Raw genomic sequence first — 19499 nt, forward strand, 5'->3', positions numbered from 1 at the left:
AAGAGTCGTGTAGACAGAATAGATGTGTGTCTCTCGAATGCTTATCTGATCCGATGTGACTATCGGATGGTCTGTCTACTTATAAATTAATTCTTGGCAGGGCTGGACTGATAATTAAAATGTAAATACAACATTAACAACAGTTTTGACATACTGCTACACAACAAGAACAATTTGTTAGAAGGTTTAATTACATCTGTATCTAGTGATTTACAAATGGTGCTTAAGGGCCTTTAATGTATGTGTGTATATGTGTATATATATATATATATATATATATACACACACACACACACACACACACACACACACACACACAAGTGTCTGTGTTTTTGAAAGAAAAGCAAATTGTCTATTAAAATAACATGAAATGTATGAGAAATACATCACAGACGAGGTTAATGTTATAAATGACTATTGTAGCTGGAAACGGCTGATTTTTTTTTAATGGAATATCTTCATATTTTATATATTTATGAAGATATATATATATATACTCCCATCGCTCCTGCGTTCCAATGGCAAATTGTGTTCCCTGTTCCAAGTTTACATTTAAAAAGGTAATTGATCATTAGAAAACTTTTTTATTATTATGTTACAGCTAGAAATCTAAGTGACCCCAAACTTTTGAACATATATATACACACAAGTACACAATAGTGTTTTATTTGAGAATATACACACGAAGAGGACGTTGTAGGATTGAAGGTCGGTACTGAATCCCAGGAATAGCTGATTTAAGGATTAAATTATTTTGTATAAATGAGCATCTTTTTCTCCTTTAATTTACATGTGGTATTTATTCGCATTTGTTTTACATTCTTCTGAATAGTTCCAAAGTATCACTTTAAAACTAAAAGCATGTATAGAAAGAAGACAATAGTGAACTCATTGTGTTTTATGTTTATACGGCCATGACCTAGAGGATGTGTGCCAAAAACGAGTGCTGTTAATTTAATTAAAACATATAGTAAGTAAACATTTTCTGCTTGATTGATAATTTTCCCAGGTTGCCAAAAAGCACAAATAGCTTTTTATTTCATTGTTGATTAAAATTGCCTTTCATTGATTTGTAGCTAAGAGGAACGTTTGAGAGTAAATACTCCCGGCACTATCATATTACGGATAGCCAGTGCTATATTGTTGGAATGCTTCTTCTGCAAAGTTCTGCTCGTACCTCGCTTGGTGGCGTTTGAGCCAGAGCTGTAATTGCCAGTAAGTGTCCATGGCTTCTTCCACCGCCGACGGTCTACCCCGCGTACCTAATGGCTGTGCACATGTCCTCTGTTTGCAGAAAGGGACTTGGCTTGACTCGCCATCCGACACAGCATGGCTCCTCCATACATTGCCCCTGTTTGTTCACCTCCATCGTTCCACCACCTTTTCAATGTGCTCTGTCGGAGAGGGTTGAGGAGCACTGCTTAAGAGCTTACAATCTATTAGTGTTAGATATATTTAACTATTCCTGGGTCCTCTTTTCTCTGTGGCTATTAGTCCCCTGATCAGAGATTTTTTTGAGAAATATTTCGGTTTTGTGCGTTATTGCTCTGTGAACTGCGTGCTCATGGTTTATTCATGCCTGCTGCGTAGTCTTTGAGCACTCGTTAAGATGAAGGGACTCGGCAGGGAACACATGCTGGAGTTAAGCAGTCACGCATGAAGTGAAAAGTCCAGCGGAGTAAGCCGGTTACTGTACTATTATATTGGCTTCCATCATGCGTGCGGGGCATCGAGCTCTGCCTACCTCCAAAACCAGGATGGATTACAACCGCGCTGACAGTTTGGGTGTAAAGGGGAATTGAACTTTCCCTTCTCTTAGTGTTTGGGGGTCGCAAATGCTCACCTTTGCCATGCTGCCTTCTGGCTGTGCCAAAGGAGCATATTACATGCATACACACGCCAGCAATTCAAACCACCCACCCCTCTGGCGTATCGGTGGTTAACCGATCTGTCACTCTTGGCTTGGCAGAGAGAGGGTTATTGGGTTACTATGTATAAATTGCACACCATGTCATCTTGTCTGTCTTAATTCCCTCATGATAAAGTTGCCTTTACTTCCCTGTAAACCAGGGATCAGTATTACATTAGGTAATGCCTCTGCATTTGTTTCCCTCATGGAAATAAATGTTCTTACACATGGTATATTACTTACAAGGGTGTTATAGAAGGTGTTACCCACCCTGCCTGTTTCCCAACTGCATATTGTTCTCCAGTTAACCTTTCTGAATATATCCAATTTCTCTGGTAGTCTTTGCCAGCAAAACACACCCCGAGCACTTACACCTCCTTGGATCCATTTATGATCACGTCCCGGGACCTCTAGGACCTATCCTTTATTATATTGTATTGCACCGTATTGGATGTCTGTTTAGTGCTTGGTTTGAATTATAATTTTTCCTAAGAATATGTATAAAAACTACTTTGGATCTGTTGCCATTACCCTGCATGGTCAGCCACTTTAAAGAAACCTCATAAACCAGCTGGAGCTCGGGGGTCCCTCAAGGACTTATGGTCCAAAACAAGAAACCAATGAGTAATGTATTGGGTTAATATAGGACATATTGTTATCGTATCACGGGTTTATTAGATCCAAAAGTATGTACATGGGGCGGGAGGCCCCACGACACAGCATGCCAGGGGCCCCAGCATTTTGGACACTTAATATTTGTTTTCTATCTTATAAGATATTTAACTATATCATGTTAAAAGTAACAACTTATGGACTCTTCTGGCACCTGTACGGTCGGTGACCAGTTCTGTACAGAGCCAAACCACATTTGTATTGAATCCACTTGCATGAAGGTAAGAGTGTTACTTTTCATATATGTAAGGATTTATTTAACTTTTTTATTGTTTCTTAAATAAAAGAGGTTAATGAGGTTAAAACCATTAAGAATTAAACCCTCACTCATTTAAATGTGTGGTAGTCCGTATCGAACTCCCTGCCCACTCATGTCCTATGATTTAATATGATCAACATGGGTAAGAAGCCATTTTGAAGTCCTTATTGATATTGGTTTATTAAATTTAATTATTGCTTTAAAAATTGTGTTTTTTAGTCCCAGTTCTTTAAAAGTCATGGGTATTTGTAAGCTTTATTCTTTTTAAGCTTTTCAGCGCATAATTATTTTTATTTTGTTAATAGTAAAAACACCCAACACACACTGAATATTATAAAATGGACTGAGAATATGGAATTTAACATTTGTTTTGTAGTATTTTTACTCAAGCAATTTTTCTGTGCAGGTTTACAAAATCTCCTAACCACAGTTTGCTTGTTGACTTGCAAAGTGAACCACATTTCTCATGGTTGTCCATGTAATGCCCAGAAGCCTGCCTACAGAGTATTTCCCTGGAAATCCCACTTATTCCATCTTACATTTATTCTGACACTGACAAATTGAGGGATGAGTTCTCTGGTGATCTCAATAAGCTAATGGATGTCACAGTGCGGCTGCCCTGGTTATGATGAGGTGGACATTGAATATTACTTTACATTTATTTCTAGAGCTCCATTAGGAGAGTGAAACTAACAATAACATTAAAACTGACAATAACCGATTTGACAATAGATTAACCATACTGACACACAAGGGGAAGAGAGGCCCTGCTCGTGTGTTTACCCTTATTATTATAATGTGTGATATGTGTGGGTCCTTTTTTTTTTTTATTTTATTTTAATGCAGGGGTCGACAAATTTGATTTGGACCTAGGAGACAGTTTTTTTTTTTCCAATCGTATTTTTATTTTTATAAATTCAAAGTTACGGTCATATCTGCCCTCTCCTTTCTGTCTAAGATGCTACTCTGCAAGACTTTACAATATACACAGACGCATACACTAGCACCAGAATACATTTACACACTCCCACTTTGACACTACAGTATACATACACACACAGACTCCAGCGCTATACATAGACAAACATACGTACTGACTCTGACAGCACACACACAAACACATACTACTCCCCCCTCTCACCTCACAGAGACCTGCCGCACGCCCTCTCTGCTCACTAGGGGTCATGTAATAAACATTATGTGACTCTGCTGGGTGCTGCTTCACTGTGCCCTTGAAGTCAAGAGGAGGGAGATGGATTTCTGATGGAGGCCCTGGCCAGTGCTACCCCCTTATCCTTCAAAACCCCGAGCCTAGGAAGGGATTTCTAGTCGACTTGGGGACCTGGGTTTGTTGTAGTCTGATGGAGTAATTGTGCTTTGGAGTCTGGGACCGCACACTAAATAGTATTATCTTGTGGAAAGTGAAAAGGTGTGATACACTGTCTGCAAGAAGGAGTCAAGGTAATTTTGTAATAAAGAATTCACGGAAGCCATAAGGTTATACTTTAATGACTAAATTGGGGTGTGAAATAGCCAAGGTTGCAGGACACAATGGACCCTTCTTCAAACGTTACTTAACAAATACTTTTAGAATAACATGGGCTATATGTTTTCACTTCAATTACAGCTTGTTGCCTTCCACTTGGTTCTCGGGGTTTAACCACAAAATAAACGTACCTAATTGTTTAGTCCTCATGAGTTCCCACAGTCGTGTAGAAAAGGAATGGCCGAGGATATGTTCTAAATGTATACCTTTCTGTAAATAAGGCCTTCTTCCCAGATCATGGACCAATTTGGTAAAATGGAAGCCTTAGATACTCTGCCCTTTCTGCTACTGCGAGGCAGGACTTTCCGGTTCCTTTAACCCATGATTCATAGTTGGACTTATAGCAGGGATATCGAGGGCGATTGTGCATCAGATCAGTTCCAAACACCCTTTTAGTGGAAAATGTATGTGTTTGTACATTCATCCATTAACTCACTGTTTTGTCTGATTTAGAATATGTTCTGACACAGCGAATGACTGGTTCACTCACCACAATGTTGTTTTAGCTGTAGAACGAATGAAAGGAATCCATAGTTTTGGGGGTTTTTTTTATTATTAATGTTTAATGTGGAATATTTTTACAGTTACCCTTTGCTTGCCATTATGAAACAAGAAAAAATACAACAGAGACCGAATAACTTATTTCCATACAGCCATTTTTTTAATCCCGTCACCAATAAAAAGCAACTTGTGTAAAACAGAGATTCTCAGTGTAACTGATAGGGTTAATGATCTTTAAAAGGAGGCTTTATCAAAGGTGCTAGGTTGGAATTGGTATTAGGCTCATGGACTGGCCATATGACAAAAATGGCAGATGCCAGCAGGGCCAGTGGCTGATAATGTATCACGCCTGCATGTGATGCCACATCCAATCATTATACTTCTCTCGCTGCATACATGTGGCTGCATGTCACAAGGGCATACCTGTCATATATGTAATTTATTGGGACTGGATTTAAAGTGCCAGGGCTGATCTTCATCCCAAATGTGGCTCTAGGAAGACCAATTACTAAGGAACTGAATGGGAGAGTGACTAGTTTAAGACCCCCCCCCAAAAAAAAATCTAATGATTATGCCGGTCTACCCACATAGGGATCGTAGTATCTGTAAACCCTGAGATAGACACTAAAACCTTTTTGGTTTCGGATTAAACCTTGAGATTCCACAGATTTTGGGTCATTGCCGTGAAGTAAGGGCGGTATTTCTAGCCCTGTTCTCTCTTTTTATGACTGATGCTTGTATTGATACCTTGTGTTTTTGTGAAAGCATTGTTAGATAATTATCTGTTATTGTTAATGACAACCTACACATTTGTTGTAATGATTAAAAAAAAAAACTCCTGCCCGCTCAATCAAGAGTTTAATCCTGTCCGTATGCATTTTTACAATTTCACTCTTTTCGTTTATATGGAAAGATTACTCATGCTTGATGATGAGATCGGCTGTAGCGAGGCTCGGTAATTTCCAGCTGTAACACATAATTTATTGCCGAGTTGATATTAATAAAAACAGAAGCGAGGAAACGCACCTGCATCAAACTATACCTACAGGACCAGCGGCTGGTATTAGCAAAGAATACGTCTCTTGCTAGGAACATATTACCTACTGTTTTGTGTGAGCGTCTCCTTGGCAACCTGGTAAACGGCCGCATTGATATGGGAATATATGTGTATGACATCGCTAAATAAAAATGACATCACTTCTTTCCAGAAGAAATGCACCCTACATACCAAAAGATTTGTAGGTGAATTAAATGTACATGCGTTAGCACAGACTTTATGGTCCGTGGAAATAGTTGAAAGTTGTAGGACCCATGGTGATTATTTGGAAGCACTAAAGATGAGCGTTTGGAAAATCTTTTCATTAAGTAACTCGGAATCTCACATAACTGATTACCATACCTGGGAACTTTCTAAATACGCTGGCCCTGAGACTCTTGAAATAATAATCCTTTAATAGTCCTTTGTGAAGATTCTATGTAGTCACTCGCCAGATGTGTTATCCAGATGTCTCTAATCCCTGTCCTCATGGAAACCTAAAGGTACACGAGTCACCTGCATTCAAGCAGGGATATCAGCCTTAACACACTGGTAGAACAAGCACCAATATATGATCACAGTAGTATGATAAAGGAAAGAGTCAGATCCAGACTGTAGGACCTTGAGACTCGGGGTCAAACCCCATGGGTTTCCGGGTATGGTGATTACAGGTGGAGCCTCGTTTAATGAAACGGTGTATAGCTGCCATTTCTATTGTCAAACCTTTGCAATATTTATAGAAATATCTGACTTAAAGGCACCATGTTACCTTAGCTGCGATCTATGGCAACAAGTGGCAGAACAATCATACTAATTTGCTTTCCTGATATTACCCACATTATTAATATTATTTATTGTTTTATATAGCGCCATCAAATTCCGTAGCGCTGTACAATGGGTACTTATAACCCCCCATCCTTACAAAGACCACCAGCAAATTGGGCTTGACAGAAAAGAATCAGCTTGTCAGTATGGATTGCCACCTTTTAATCTGCAGTGGATGATAGGAGTTATAGTCAATAGCAGCTGGGGTGTTATTGGTCGCCTATCCTGCAATTTGTATAAGAAAACAAAAAATATTGTAAAAACATTAAGTTATGTGTACGTCACACAGGGAATGAATCTGCGTTGGCGGATGCGTTTACAGGAACCCTGCTTTACAGAATGTGAACTTTTGTGAATTACGCGTTTAGCTCTTGGTAAAAAATGAATATTTATGGCTTCCCTGAATTTTTCGGGTCTTCAAATGTGTGGCTTGTTCACAGATAAATGTGTTTGCTGAACCGTAGAATGTTTTTCTGACCAATCTGTCAAATTACTTGTGACATTGCAGGATTACTGTTCATTAACAAAAAAAAGAAAGAAATGCTAAAATGCCGTATTTTCATTAGGCCATAAAAAGGGGTTTTAAGGAGCCCAGGAATGTAACATACCTAGGAAATTGTCAGCAGCATTTAGTCACTGTTTAATAAATAATACGGATCAAACGCTTTTCTCCGCAGTCTTAGGTTTGGGTAAGTGCTTCTTCTTGCGCTTAGTAATTGCTTTTACGCGTTAAAATGGGTTGATTATGTGCAGCCTTTGATCATGTGTAATATGATTTCATTTGCTTAACAAAACATTCCTTGTGAATGCGATTCAGCGCAGCAACCGACTTCGGGGTAATGGCTAATAATTAGCTCTCTTCCATGTTGGACACAGCTAACGCATTGTGCAAAACTGCAATATTTAAGGGTCTTTATGTAATGGGAGCGAAGCGCTTCTGAAATTTGTTGTACGCGACACACGTGGCTTTGGAAAAAATATACATGCGGGGCAACAAAACCGGTAGCTGTGTCCGTATGTTGGGCTCACCGGGACATCGGGTGCTGAACGCGAAAAACCTTTCTACACCAGACCTTCTGCCGTAGTAATGGCTGTCGGTAAATGACGAAACTCCGGGAGGTTTATATTCACAATGAAATTCTCCATCATCCAGCATACAACATTCTTAAAACACTCGTCTTCAAGAAGAAAGCAGGCCCTATGATAAGACAGATCTTGCCTCTGCGTTTTAGATTTGCTTCATTAATTGGTTAACAATATTTTGTTTTCTAATGAAAAGTATTTGTTTTTAAACAAAATCTCCAAAAATCTGCTTACACTTTGAAACCAAGACATTATCATTGTTATTGTTGAATAAAGAGACCATTTTATATATATATATATATATATATATATATATATATATATATATATATATATATAAGCGTGTGTATGTATATATATATTTATGCAGGGGTTTCTGCGTGTTTTTATCTACCATGTTAAATTCCATGCAAAATTATACAAGACCTTGTTGCGTTTGGATTAAACATGGCTAAACTCACTGCGTCCTAATTTAACATTCAATTTACGTGGCCAAGTGGAAAGAAGAGTTTCAACTTGTCTTTGTTTCCGTACAGAATCACGTCCTCTGTCTGTTCCTCAAAAAGTCCTGCTTACCAGTAGAGATGGCAGCAAAACTCCAGAGGAGAAGATGAAAGAATTTATTGCTGTTATATGGAACGCAGTGAAGCGCCTTACACTCCAGGTAAGATTACGAGAGGAGATAACACCGTGAGCGGACCATAAGTGTAAAGGGAATCGGAGAGGATGTACCAGTAGAGCCAAAAACTGTGGACCGTTTACAGTCCCCAATGCCTAGTAAATTAAATCCCTGGCCCATGAGCTAAAGGTAAAGAGACAGAAAGAAAAATCTTCAAATAAAACCATTATTTAAATGCCATCAATAAGTGTGCATTTTCTCTAAGTACATTATTATCCTTTATTTATTATTAATATTAATAACAATAATAATATGGACACAGCCTTACCTGTTTTAGCTGTAGAGTAGCCAGATCTCTCCTTACCCACCTGTGGAAATTGTATTCTGCACATTGTGTAGGAAATCATTGCTTTCCTACACAATGTATTTTTCAACTTGTCCTAATTTAGAGGAGCTGCCCGAACATCATTTTGTTACCCGTCCATGCGTTCTGCCGCTTCATCCTTATTAACCCCGGGATTGGTTGTTTGGAAGATCTTTACGGTACCACAAAACAAATTTTGGTTTCTATGCATGTTAAGGTTCCATGACTTGAATTCTTGTTTGGAATCAACGTTAAATTTGGAAATGTTTTTTTAAGCCACCGTGAAAACTATATAAAGCTCCTATGTTACAGCAAAACATTAAGGGCTCTATTCGCAGGAAATATTATGCACCTATTTCATGCCCGCAAGTTAGCAGAACGATTTCCTGAACTGTGCCGATATTCACTAGAATCTTGGCTCATGTTAAAGAATCATGTTTTGAGGAAAAACAGGATGAAACTATAATTATAATATACCGAGTTGTTCATTTGATTTAAACAGACTAATCTTTTGTCTTAATCTGCAGAACCTGTTTTATGGTTGTTAAATACAGCAAAGGTGCATTTTCTGAGCATACTTTCATACCATGATCTCAGTCCAAGAGGAATTACTGGCATGAGAGTTTTTGGATTGCTGGAGCCCTGCCACTAACTCCCACGAGTAATACTTTCTTTGAAACACACAAAGTATTTCTTGCCATTGTGTTGTTCTTAGGGGTGGTTTAGTAGGAGGTTATTGACTGTTCCATGGCCACAGTGGACAGAGAAGCCACACTTTAAGTTACAAAGCCACTTTGTCACGCGTGTAAGCATTGGCTCAGTTCATCAAGTATATATATATAAAAAATAAAATTCTGAGTTTCTTCCGTTGTCCGTCGCTTTGTATAAAGAAGAAGTGATGTTTTTGCCTTACCTATGGTTTTAAAGCAATTTTAGTAAAATAGAGAAAAATTCATGTGTGCAGACTATACGTACTGGTGCGGTGCGGAGTAGGTACTTTATTTTTCTGTCTTTATCTACAATTAAATGTGAAAATGTGTTTTAAGTCGTCCTAAAATCTATATAAAGCTTCTATGTTGGCATTAAGGGCTCCATTCACAGGGAAGCTGCATTCTTTTCTGAACATACGATAATACATATTTTGATGTATAGCATTCAGTGAACTGATCCTTGGTAGTTAGATGAGGATCTCACTATGGCCTTTAACCCCTTATGGACAACAGGTTGGCCTTAAACCCATTAAGGACAATGTATTGTGAGCCCGTACATGTACAGGCTTTGCCGTGAAGGAGTTAATGTTTTCCTTCACTGGTATGTTTCCCACATAGAGGGGTCTATTCACTAAAGGGAGCATTGGCTGTAGAGTTGTGCTTTTTATTCCCCCCATGTCACTATTAATTATGAAGAGCCAGTAATGGCAGATTTTTCCAGTGTAAATGGCTGAGCTGGCCCTGTATAATGCTTAACTCAATAGGTAAGGAGACTGAAGAGATCTCACTGATTAATGATACATTTTGCAGGAGCAGCCAAGCTCGCCCTGCTGCAGCAACTCTGTGGGGTTGGCCCTTCACAATGAATAACCCATTCCTCCTAACATTTTAAATGGCCCAGTAGGACACTTGTTAGGGGATGTGGTTAGAGATGTGGCTATGGATGGGGCTTTACCAGGACCTATTTTGGTGACTTTGTGACCTCTAGTTATTTAGAAATTCATAAGATTAGTAATATATTTTACTTAAACAATTGAATTTATAAATGCACTTTGTGCTGCATTATCGTACGTCTTAGAACTGTAGAATGTGGGGATACACTTATGCCAGCAAACATTTTGAGATAATATAAAAGAAAGGCATCAGGGAAGAAAGAGAGATTTAGGGTCTAAAAAGAGACACTTTGGAGATCTGCTAATGAAGAACTATCCGCCAACTCTCCCTTTAGTCATAAAGACAGCATAACGTGGGAGCATGAAGCTAATTCTATTTTTTTTTTAAAAAACTAACATGAAAGGTTACAATGAAACAAAAGCAGGTATTTGCTGTTATACTTTTCTTACTGTAGTGAATTGAGCTGAGTCTTTTTTTCATCTTTTCCCTTTTCACAAATGCCAATAAATAAGGTGATAGAGCTAAAAAGGGAAACGTTTTTTCTTTTAATCCTTTAAATTAAGAGGCATTTCTTAGAAATGTAATTTTTTATTGCCCGTAATTAATGGCAGAATTACACCTGCATTATGACGTTTTTCTCTGATGGTAAAGCGTTGGGGGATGTGTGCTGTGACCCAGCGTTCTCTAGTTGCTTTGGTTAATGAGTGTTTTTGGTACATCTGATTGATGGTGAAACTACCAGGAAACTAAAATTCCATTTGTAGCTCACCTCTGATGTGATACCCGTGTCCTCCCTTGCTCCTCAAACGTCTTTTTGCGTTTTAGGCTCCCAACATCTTTCTTCAATATGCTCATTACACACTTTTGAGAAATTGTCCTGACAAACAGTCGAGTGTGTTGTCTGCCTATGGTCATTACGCGTATCCATTCCTGGCGCTCCTGGGTTTGTACAGAGAGAAATACATCAGTTACCCACCTCTTAACCGCTGCCAGATGGGCGCAGTGGTGCTTTGAAATACCTCTCCACCCCAAAACAGGATGTTTTGGTTCATTGATGTTTCAGACATGTTCTGTAGCATTCACAGCCATATGCTCCTTATTCTTGCCAAACAGCGCAACATGGGTCATTAAAGTGACCTTGCAGTGCTACAGAACTTGCATGGAGCCTCATAGGTCTAAGGAGCAGCAATACACTACTCTGGTTAATGTAAACATTGACTGCTTTCCTTCTTTATGGATACCTCTGTATATGCAAAAAACAAGCCTATGGAATTGTGTAATTACTATACAGTAAAGTTCCAATCATTGCTTTTCTGTACAATATATTTTAAGATGTGTTCTAATTTAGAGGGGCTTCCTGAACATCATTTCATTACTGCTCAGTGTATTCTCTTCCATACGTTCTGCCTTATCATCCTTATTTACCTTGAGATTGGTTGTTTCTAAGATCTTTACAGTATCACAAAACACATTTTCTATTATATGCATGTTAAGATTCCATGACTGACTACCACTGTATATACAAAAAAAACCCAACAAATTATCACATATTGGAATTATTGTATATCTTTTAGCAGGGTCTAAGAGTTCACCATTTCTTCTGTCCCTCTGATGCTTGCGACTGGGTTACTCTCATGTGTTGTGTATATTAAATATTAGTCATTCACAGTTAGACAAATCTCTGCAGACAAACAAAAGGTTTGATATGCATGTTCCAGTGCCAGAGAATATACGTTGAGTATATTAACAGAATGGTAATCAAAAAGAGTTTTTGCTGATGTGTTTTTGATGTTTCATTGATTAACTGCTTAAGTCCTTCTGTACCAGGCCATGAATGCTTCACCGTAAAGGGGAAATATTGGGTCATTCACCGGCGGGGCAGTAGGGTCTGTCTTCTCTGAATCAGTTTTGGAAAAAGTTCTCAGTGTGTTTACACAAAAAGCAATTCCCCCTTAACCTGTTCAACCTTCTTGGTTGACCTAGTTGGCTTGTACTATATTTGGAAAGGGAGAGAGTTTGTTTTTCGGTTATTTGCAAACAGAATAGTTTGGGACTAAATAATGAAGATGGCTAGTTACTGAATGTCAAGTACAAACAAAGTACGTTTGCAAGATAAGGTTGCATTAGTTCGTGCAAATTGTCCACCTTGAACATTCTAAGAAGCCAAAGTGACAATTACTTCACAGTTGAGTTGAAAAAAGGAACCCCAAGTCCTGGTTAAGTTTTCACACAATGAAATGCTTCCCCTTTATTCTAACTGCCGTACCACAGGTGAAGGAGGTCAAAAGATAGTAAGCTTGCAAGAGCAGGGTCTTCTTCTCCTTCAGGACCAACATGTTTTATGTGAAGTCCTGTTATTGTTGTTTAAGTTATTAGAGTATAGAAATATGTAGTCTTTGTCCATTCAAAACACGACCTTATAGAATCACCAGTGATCCCGTAAGTCCAGAAAATATTGTTTAGAAACATTCAATACAGCACAAAGTTTCTCCTTTCTTGAGCAGAGCAATTATAGTACCTTGACTTTCTTGGGACCTGTAAAAGTTTCAAAGCACAGAAAGTGTAACTAATCAGGAGGGTAACGCTTTGAATTCTTCATCTCTTCATCATTAACTATTGATATTTTTCATATGCAGCTCTTGACATAACATGAATTAAAATAGGAGGTGATTCTATTTCAAGAATTTGCAATAATTCCTTCTCTTTAACACATAAATGTGTTCAATATTGGCCAAAGAACACGTTGCTACCAAAACTGTAACCGGATCCCTGAAACAGAAACGGCGTTTCCATGGAAAGATGAAGTAACGATCGCTCCAGCTGTGATGCATTAATGAATGGGATATTTTTTTTTAAGATCATTTATGTTTGGTGTGGCTCAGAGGGTCTCAACCAGATGGTTTCCATGAACAGGATCTGACCCCCAGCTTGAGGACTTCTGGCTAGCAGATTACTTCACTTCTTTAGCCTGCAGTGTCAGATACCTACATTAACGCAAGATTTACTGTTACACATTTACACATACGCGTATAAAAATATTTTTAAGCAAGTTGCTTAAAATAGCTTTGTTTGTTGCTTTGATGTGACAATAGTAATTCAGTTCATCGTGTGGCTTATAGAGGAACTTTGAGGATTATGCATGAAGAGCATTAAAGTCAATAGCATCGCCATAGAATCCATGATGTGTTAGAATTACTCTTTATACATTAAAGCTATTGTTGGGGTATTTAGAGGACTAGCAATGTAAGGTACAGAACTGACCTGCACATCTCGTAAATCACCAAGGGCCATAGTGCTTCTGTTTAGATAGAGGGGGGTCGCTGGACAATATACTTTATTACAACTAATGGTTTTATTTTAAATTAGAATTGACATCCCCTTAATAGGAAGCACACACATAGACTACACACTGATGCATAAAAATCAATGAAGATATCACACACACACACATCACTGTCGGCTACATACGCCACGCTCAGCCACACATGCGTCTCCTGGTCAGGTTACCGATTTCCGCGCCAGCTGGGCGCTGGCTGGTAGCGATATTCTGTGGCCTGTTCATCCAAGCTGCTGTAGGAGCAAAATTATGCTTCACAAACTATGGCTGCTCTTCATAAACACAACAGGCTGGTCTTGAAACAACATTTAATCCCAAAGAAGGTGTTCACTACCAGTATGTTCTTCGATGGTACCTGCACAGCCTCTAAACTTTATTTTCACCCCTTGAAGAAATATTTACTTTTTCAAGGAGTAAAACTTTTTCGAAGAAACGCACAGAATTCGACGACAGATAAAAATAATTTGACCGTTATCTACCACTTTTTTTGTTCGTAAAAACTAGGCTATCCCAGCTATCTACCTTTCTCTCAGTCAAGTATAACATATACCTTTTTGGGTCTCCTATGTTCAAGGAACTGTCCTCTCAAACAATAGACTGTTGGAGAAGAGAACTTTAACAGTGTAGAACTTAGAAAAGGAAAATGTCGAAGCTGCCTTACCCTGGGAATGAGGTGGTGCACTCTTTGGACCTGAAATAGTAGTCGATGACCTTGTTGCGAGAACAGTCAGACCATGAGACATGCAGTGAAGAGGCAGCGGTGTCTTATGATTAATGCAGTGCTGATTTTTTAAAGTAAAAGATTTGGCACCGTCACAGCCTCGTGTAGGTGTCTGTTCACACACCAAAGACCTGTGTGTGGTTATATACCGTGCATGCCAAAGACCATACACTCACGCACACTCTCGCTGGCTCGCGGGCAATTATGTCCTTTTATCTGTGATCTTTGCCAAAAGGTCATGAGCATGATGAGTTTACTATTTGAGAACTAGTTTTTGTGTTTATTTTGTACTAGTGTTATAGGTAACATGCTTACATTAACACTCAATAAAATGATGGCAGACACATACTGGAGTTTTCATACTTATTCTTAAGCTTGTGGAATATGCATCTCTATCGTTCATGGTGTTATCCAGAGCCTGGCAGGATGTTCTAACCAGTAGCTAGTAACTGTTTATGTAGAAATTACATTGATGACATCACCGTATGATGAGGTATATTACTATATTTAGAAAGGGTTTGGGAAAGCACTGAATGTCACTTAACATGTGAAATAACGGTAAAATGTCTCAATTTACATGAATTCCACTGGAATGTTTTCTCTAAAGCCCCGTGGGTGAAATGTTGAAACAGTTTCTCAATAATACTGTAACTCTTTGCGTCATTTACAGGGATATTAAACACATTGTTTCTTAAAGTGTGTGTTGATCAAGATGTCACTCTCTATATGTATCTTATAACTCATGATTGGGGTTACTATTATTCTTTTAAAATATTATGAGATCTTGAAAGGATGCTCGCGATGTGGCAGTGGAAGACTTTGAGCTGTCAGCTTTTTTGATGATGCAACACCTTAGATATTACTGTATACAATAATCAGCCAGATATAATGTATATGCCAGTAATTATCCACTAAAGTATCATTAGATTTGTAATCCTTTGCTTATACAATACGTAGCATGTATAGTATTATGTGTGTGTATGTGTGTATATATATATGTGTATATATATATATATATATATATATATATATATATATATACACACATATATAATATATATTATTTAATACCAGAGGAATAAACGTAAAAAATGGCACAGTGACTAATTCTAGCCATGATTCTGACATTTCAAATGCCTTACATCTGGAACAATACAGGTCCAGGATAAATAAAGTATTTCTGCAACCTTGGATCAATAAACTACTTATCAAAGGCAGTAATTAACTTCAACGCATGACTCAAATAGCACTAACTCCAGATGCAAACAGAGACTTTGTGAAACAATATATTTATTTTTCCAGAATTCCGGTATTTTCCTGCAGTGAATTCTTGTCAGGTTCACTAAGTAAAAATGCACAGACACTTTTTATCCACAATGCATATTTAGGCCGTGTTTGCCAGGTTTCCCAGTTGTTTATAATGGCATCCTCCATCCCTATTTCCACTTTTTTTAGTACTTCAGTACATTCACTGATTGCCTGTTTTTAGAATTTATCAAACATGAAAATGTTTTATCAAATGGCATACCGTAGATATTGCAAAAAAGGTTATATTTAATAGAAACGTTTCGGCTATAGCCAGGGGAGCTGCGTTGCGGTCCCGTCCTTTTTACTTTTCCCAAAGAGACATTCTGTGTCGCATTTATTCCCTTTGCCCTACATTTTGCGTCGTATGGAAGCCCACCTTGAAGGTCTGGTGGTCTGAACAATAGTTTGCTAAGTTTTCCTTTGGCTCTGCTCTAATGTTTTAGGTGTGTCAGCACTGCCAATGTAGAGACACTTTCTTCTCGGGGAGCAGGTGTTATAGTGTTGAAGGGAATATGACTTCCTTTTTGAAGAATGTTTTGTGAGAAGCAGATGTTGTGTGTCACCATGCAATATCTGCCAATATTCACAAAAACATCTTGGCTGCGTTGTCTAAATTACCTTTGCCTCGTCGACCCAGTACTTGCTTTTACACAGGATCCACATTTCTCAAAAATCTACCTTAGTTGAAATTGTTTTTGGAAATAACTCAGGAGTTCCGCTAGTCACAGAGCATACATGGCTGTAATGTCCTCATGACTGTCATTATGGAGTGCCGCCTATCTCCCTGCGTTCATCGTAGGTCTTTCTCTGTTACTTGCGTTGGAATTATGTTCTCTTCAAAGGAGTGGAATGTAAGCCGTGCGGCTTTAAATGTGGCAGCTATTTAAATTACTGAATGGTTAAGTCAACTCGTTTTAGACGATGGCCCTAAATCTCATGTTGTGGAAGGAAACGTTTGCCACAATCTTATAGAAGATCTAAACCACAATTAAAAACATAGGAATAGAGTTTAACGTTTTTAACCTCAAAAACATCTTGAAATCAGATTCCTAATCCATCAAAGTGCCTTTGTTTGTAATTAGGAGGCACCTATGTTTAACACTTGGAGTGCTGAAAATATTTGACACAGTAGTTATGGGTTTACTTGTATTTTTTCTATGGTCACAGTATGCAGAAATAGATCTTGTATGGGCATTTGCTTGAAGAGTATTTAACGAAGCTCAAAGAGCTTCCACAAAAAAAACGGGGGGGGGCGCTATATTTCAAAGAAGGAGAAATGATAAGGCAAGTGATTACAGTCTAAAACTAGACCGATGGTAAGAGACTAAAGATAAAGCGGGAAGAGTAATAGATAAGTGGAGGAAGTTAAAACAATGAGGGAATTTAAACATGCATGGGATACGCATTAAGCAAGCCCACCCCCGATTGTATATTCACTGCTGCAGCACTCCACTATATAACCATGAGACCCTTCAATTCCACCTCTACTCACCCCACCAAGACCTCTCTGCCTACTTCTCTTCCATGTCCGTGACCGGTTCATCCTATAGGCAATTCTTTTTCTAGATGGCAGGGTTAGAGGACACAACTGAATTCCAGGGGGTATAGCTTCACCTACCTAATCCTTTTTTGAGGAATTCTTAATCTTCCTATCTTGTCCATGCCAACCTACCTCCTTCCCACCGTCACCGTCTATGTGCCTGTGTGCGCACTGTTTGAACATATTCATATCTGCATATCTTGGAAAACATCAATGGCACTTGGATTTAAAAAAAAATGGCACAAATATATTATGTGGCATTTTGCACCAACGATTAAGCTCTTGGAACTTGGGTTGAAATGTTGAAGAAAGGCTGTGTCCTCTTCTTGTATGGTGTAGCGTGTGGTAGCCTGGCTTTGCCTCACATAAATCTAATGAACTGTAAAAAAAAATGATTTTCTCAGTTGTTATCCCAACACGCGTTGAAGCTCAGTCATACTTCCTTGGAAGGAGCTGTGGAAAGGCAGATAGATTTCTCATTCCGTGCGGAGCATATGGCTGTATCTTCTGGACCTCTCTTATTGCTGATGCATTTTTATGTTTTTCATCACTTGAAACATGAATAGACGTATTAACAGCTTCATTTGCTTTGCCGAGCTCAAGCGAATTCCAAGAATCTGTTCTTTAGTACACAAGAAAAGTAATCATTTTTTACGTATTTTGTATCCCCTGCTTATCCCTTTAGGCTCATGTAGCTGTATACACCATCTTTTTGCAGTCATTGACTCATAATGCACGCTTTCCTCGCCATACGTCCGTGTCCTTAACACTGTTTTTTGGGAGGGTCAACCTTAGGAGGGTTCTATGCACCCCTGCAGCACATCTCCTCTATCCTTTCACTTAATGTCTACATAAAATCTTACTACATAAGGTATTGCTGGGCCTTGTTTTTGTGACCCAATCCACTCACCGGCTTCATTATGTATTTTAAAGGACCAACATGAAGGACTGAGGTGACACTGATTTACCTATTCATTATAAAGTCAGTGTAACTACTTATAGTTTACTACTTATGTCCTGTGTACCCATTATACAGTGCTATGGAATTTAATGGCTCTGTATATAACAAGAAATAATAATGATAATAATAAGGGGTCTGCCTTTTATAATGATTAAAGAAATTGAGTTGCAACTGCAGTTGTCCTGTATACGTACTTAAGATGCCCCCTTTTATTGAATTAATCTCAATGTTTGTTTTTTTTTCTTTTGCTCTTTCTTAATTCTTCTTTTATTATGTTACAGGTTGAACTGCAGACATGCTGTGTGTTCTTTCCGAGCGACAGCTTGCCATCCCCGAGTACGATAGTGTCCAGTGATATTCCGGGGACGGTGAGAGGCTGGTACCACGGCAAGACCAATATGCCAGGAACCCTTGTTCTCTGTTTGCCACACATCAAAATCATGAGTGCTGGACACAAGTACATGGAGCCAATTCAGGAGATCCCATTTGTTGTGCCGAGACCCATAGTAGAAGAAGGTTTGTTTTTCTTATTTATTTTGGGAATTAGTTTGAGATTTAGTTGATATTCTATACTTATTACTATTATGGAAGCTGCTTCATTTAAAGGGATGCTCATATAAAAGCCTTCTACTTCCACCTCTATAAATGTATGGCTTTCTTCAGCCATGCTCTTTCCATCACTAATGTTTATTCGTACATTTGCTCTTCTACCTCATTTTTTACACCCTTACCTTCTATAATGCAATTTTTGGTTAACACTTGCTGCATGGTTAACTGAAGTGATGCCCTTAATCTGGAGACAGCACCCAATAGTATATAATGTATATAAGATTATAGAATATATCATGTGCATGTGACAGGGCACACAAAGATACACGTCAGGGCACACTTCACAGATACCGTTTTCCCAAGGTTGTTTTTTTTAATGTATTTAAATTAACACGTGGATTTTTATTTCTTTGTTGAGTGATTTTCTACTGAAATAATAATAATGACCAATAAATACATGAAACAAGGCAAGAATTCAGTGCATACAGAGTGAATACATTCAAAAAGCACCCGAGGCTTAAATATATGGCCATTGCTCAGACCCACTAGCATTCTCATTAAAGTCAAGGAGAGCTCAACATTGGAAACAGTCAGAATACTGCTAGCCAATCTGTGTATGCTAGCTGAACATCAATGTTTGCGATTGGCTGGTGCAGCTCTCATTG

At 38.5% G+C, this 19499-nt stretch overlaps 1 protein-coding gene across 1 annotated transcript in view; it reads left to right on the forward strand.

The window, feature by feature from the left end:
• VPS13B (vacuolar protein sorting 13 homolog B) overlaps positions 1 to 19499 on the forward strand; it is a 359343-nt gene that overhangs the window by 160634 nt on the left and 179210 nt on the right. Inside the window, exons 22-23 of the mRNA XM_053466785.1 lie at positions 8368 to 8495; positions 18567 to 18801. Of these exons, the coding sequence (XP_053322760.1) occupies positions 8368 to 8495; positions 18567 to 18801 (363 nt within the window). The remainder of the gene's footprint in view (positions 1 to 8367; positions 8496 to 18566; positions 18802 to 19499) is intronic.

The sequence above is a fragment of the Spea bombifrons genome, chromosome 5, assembly GCF_027358695.1.
Source record: "Spea bombifrons isolate aSpeBom1 chromosome 5, aSpeBom1.2.pri, whole genome shotgun sequence".
Classification (NCBI taxonomy): Eukaryota; Metazoa; Chordata; class Amphibia; order Anura; family Pelobatidae; genus Spea; species Spea bombifrons.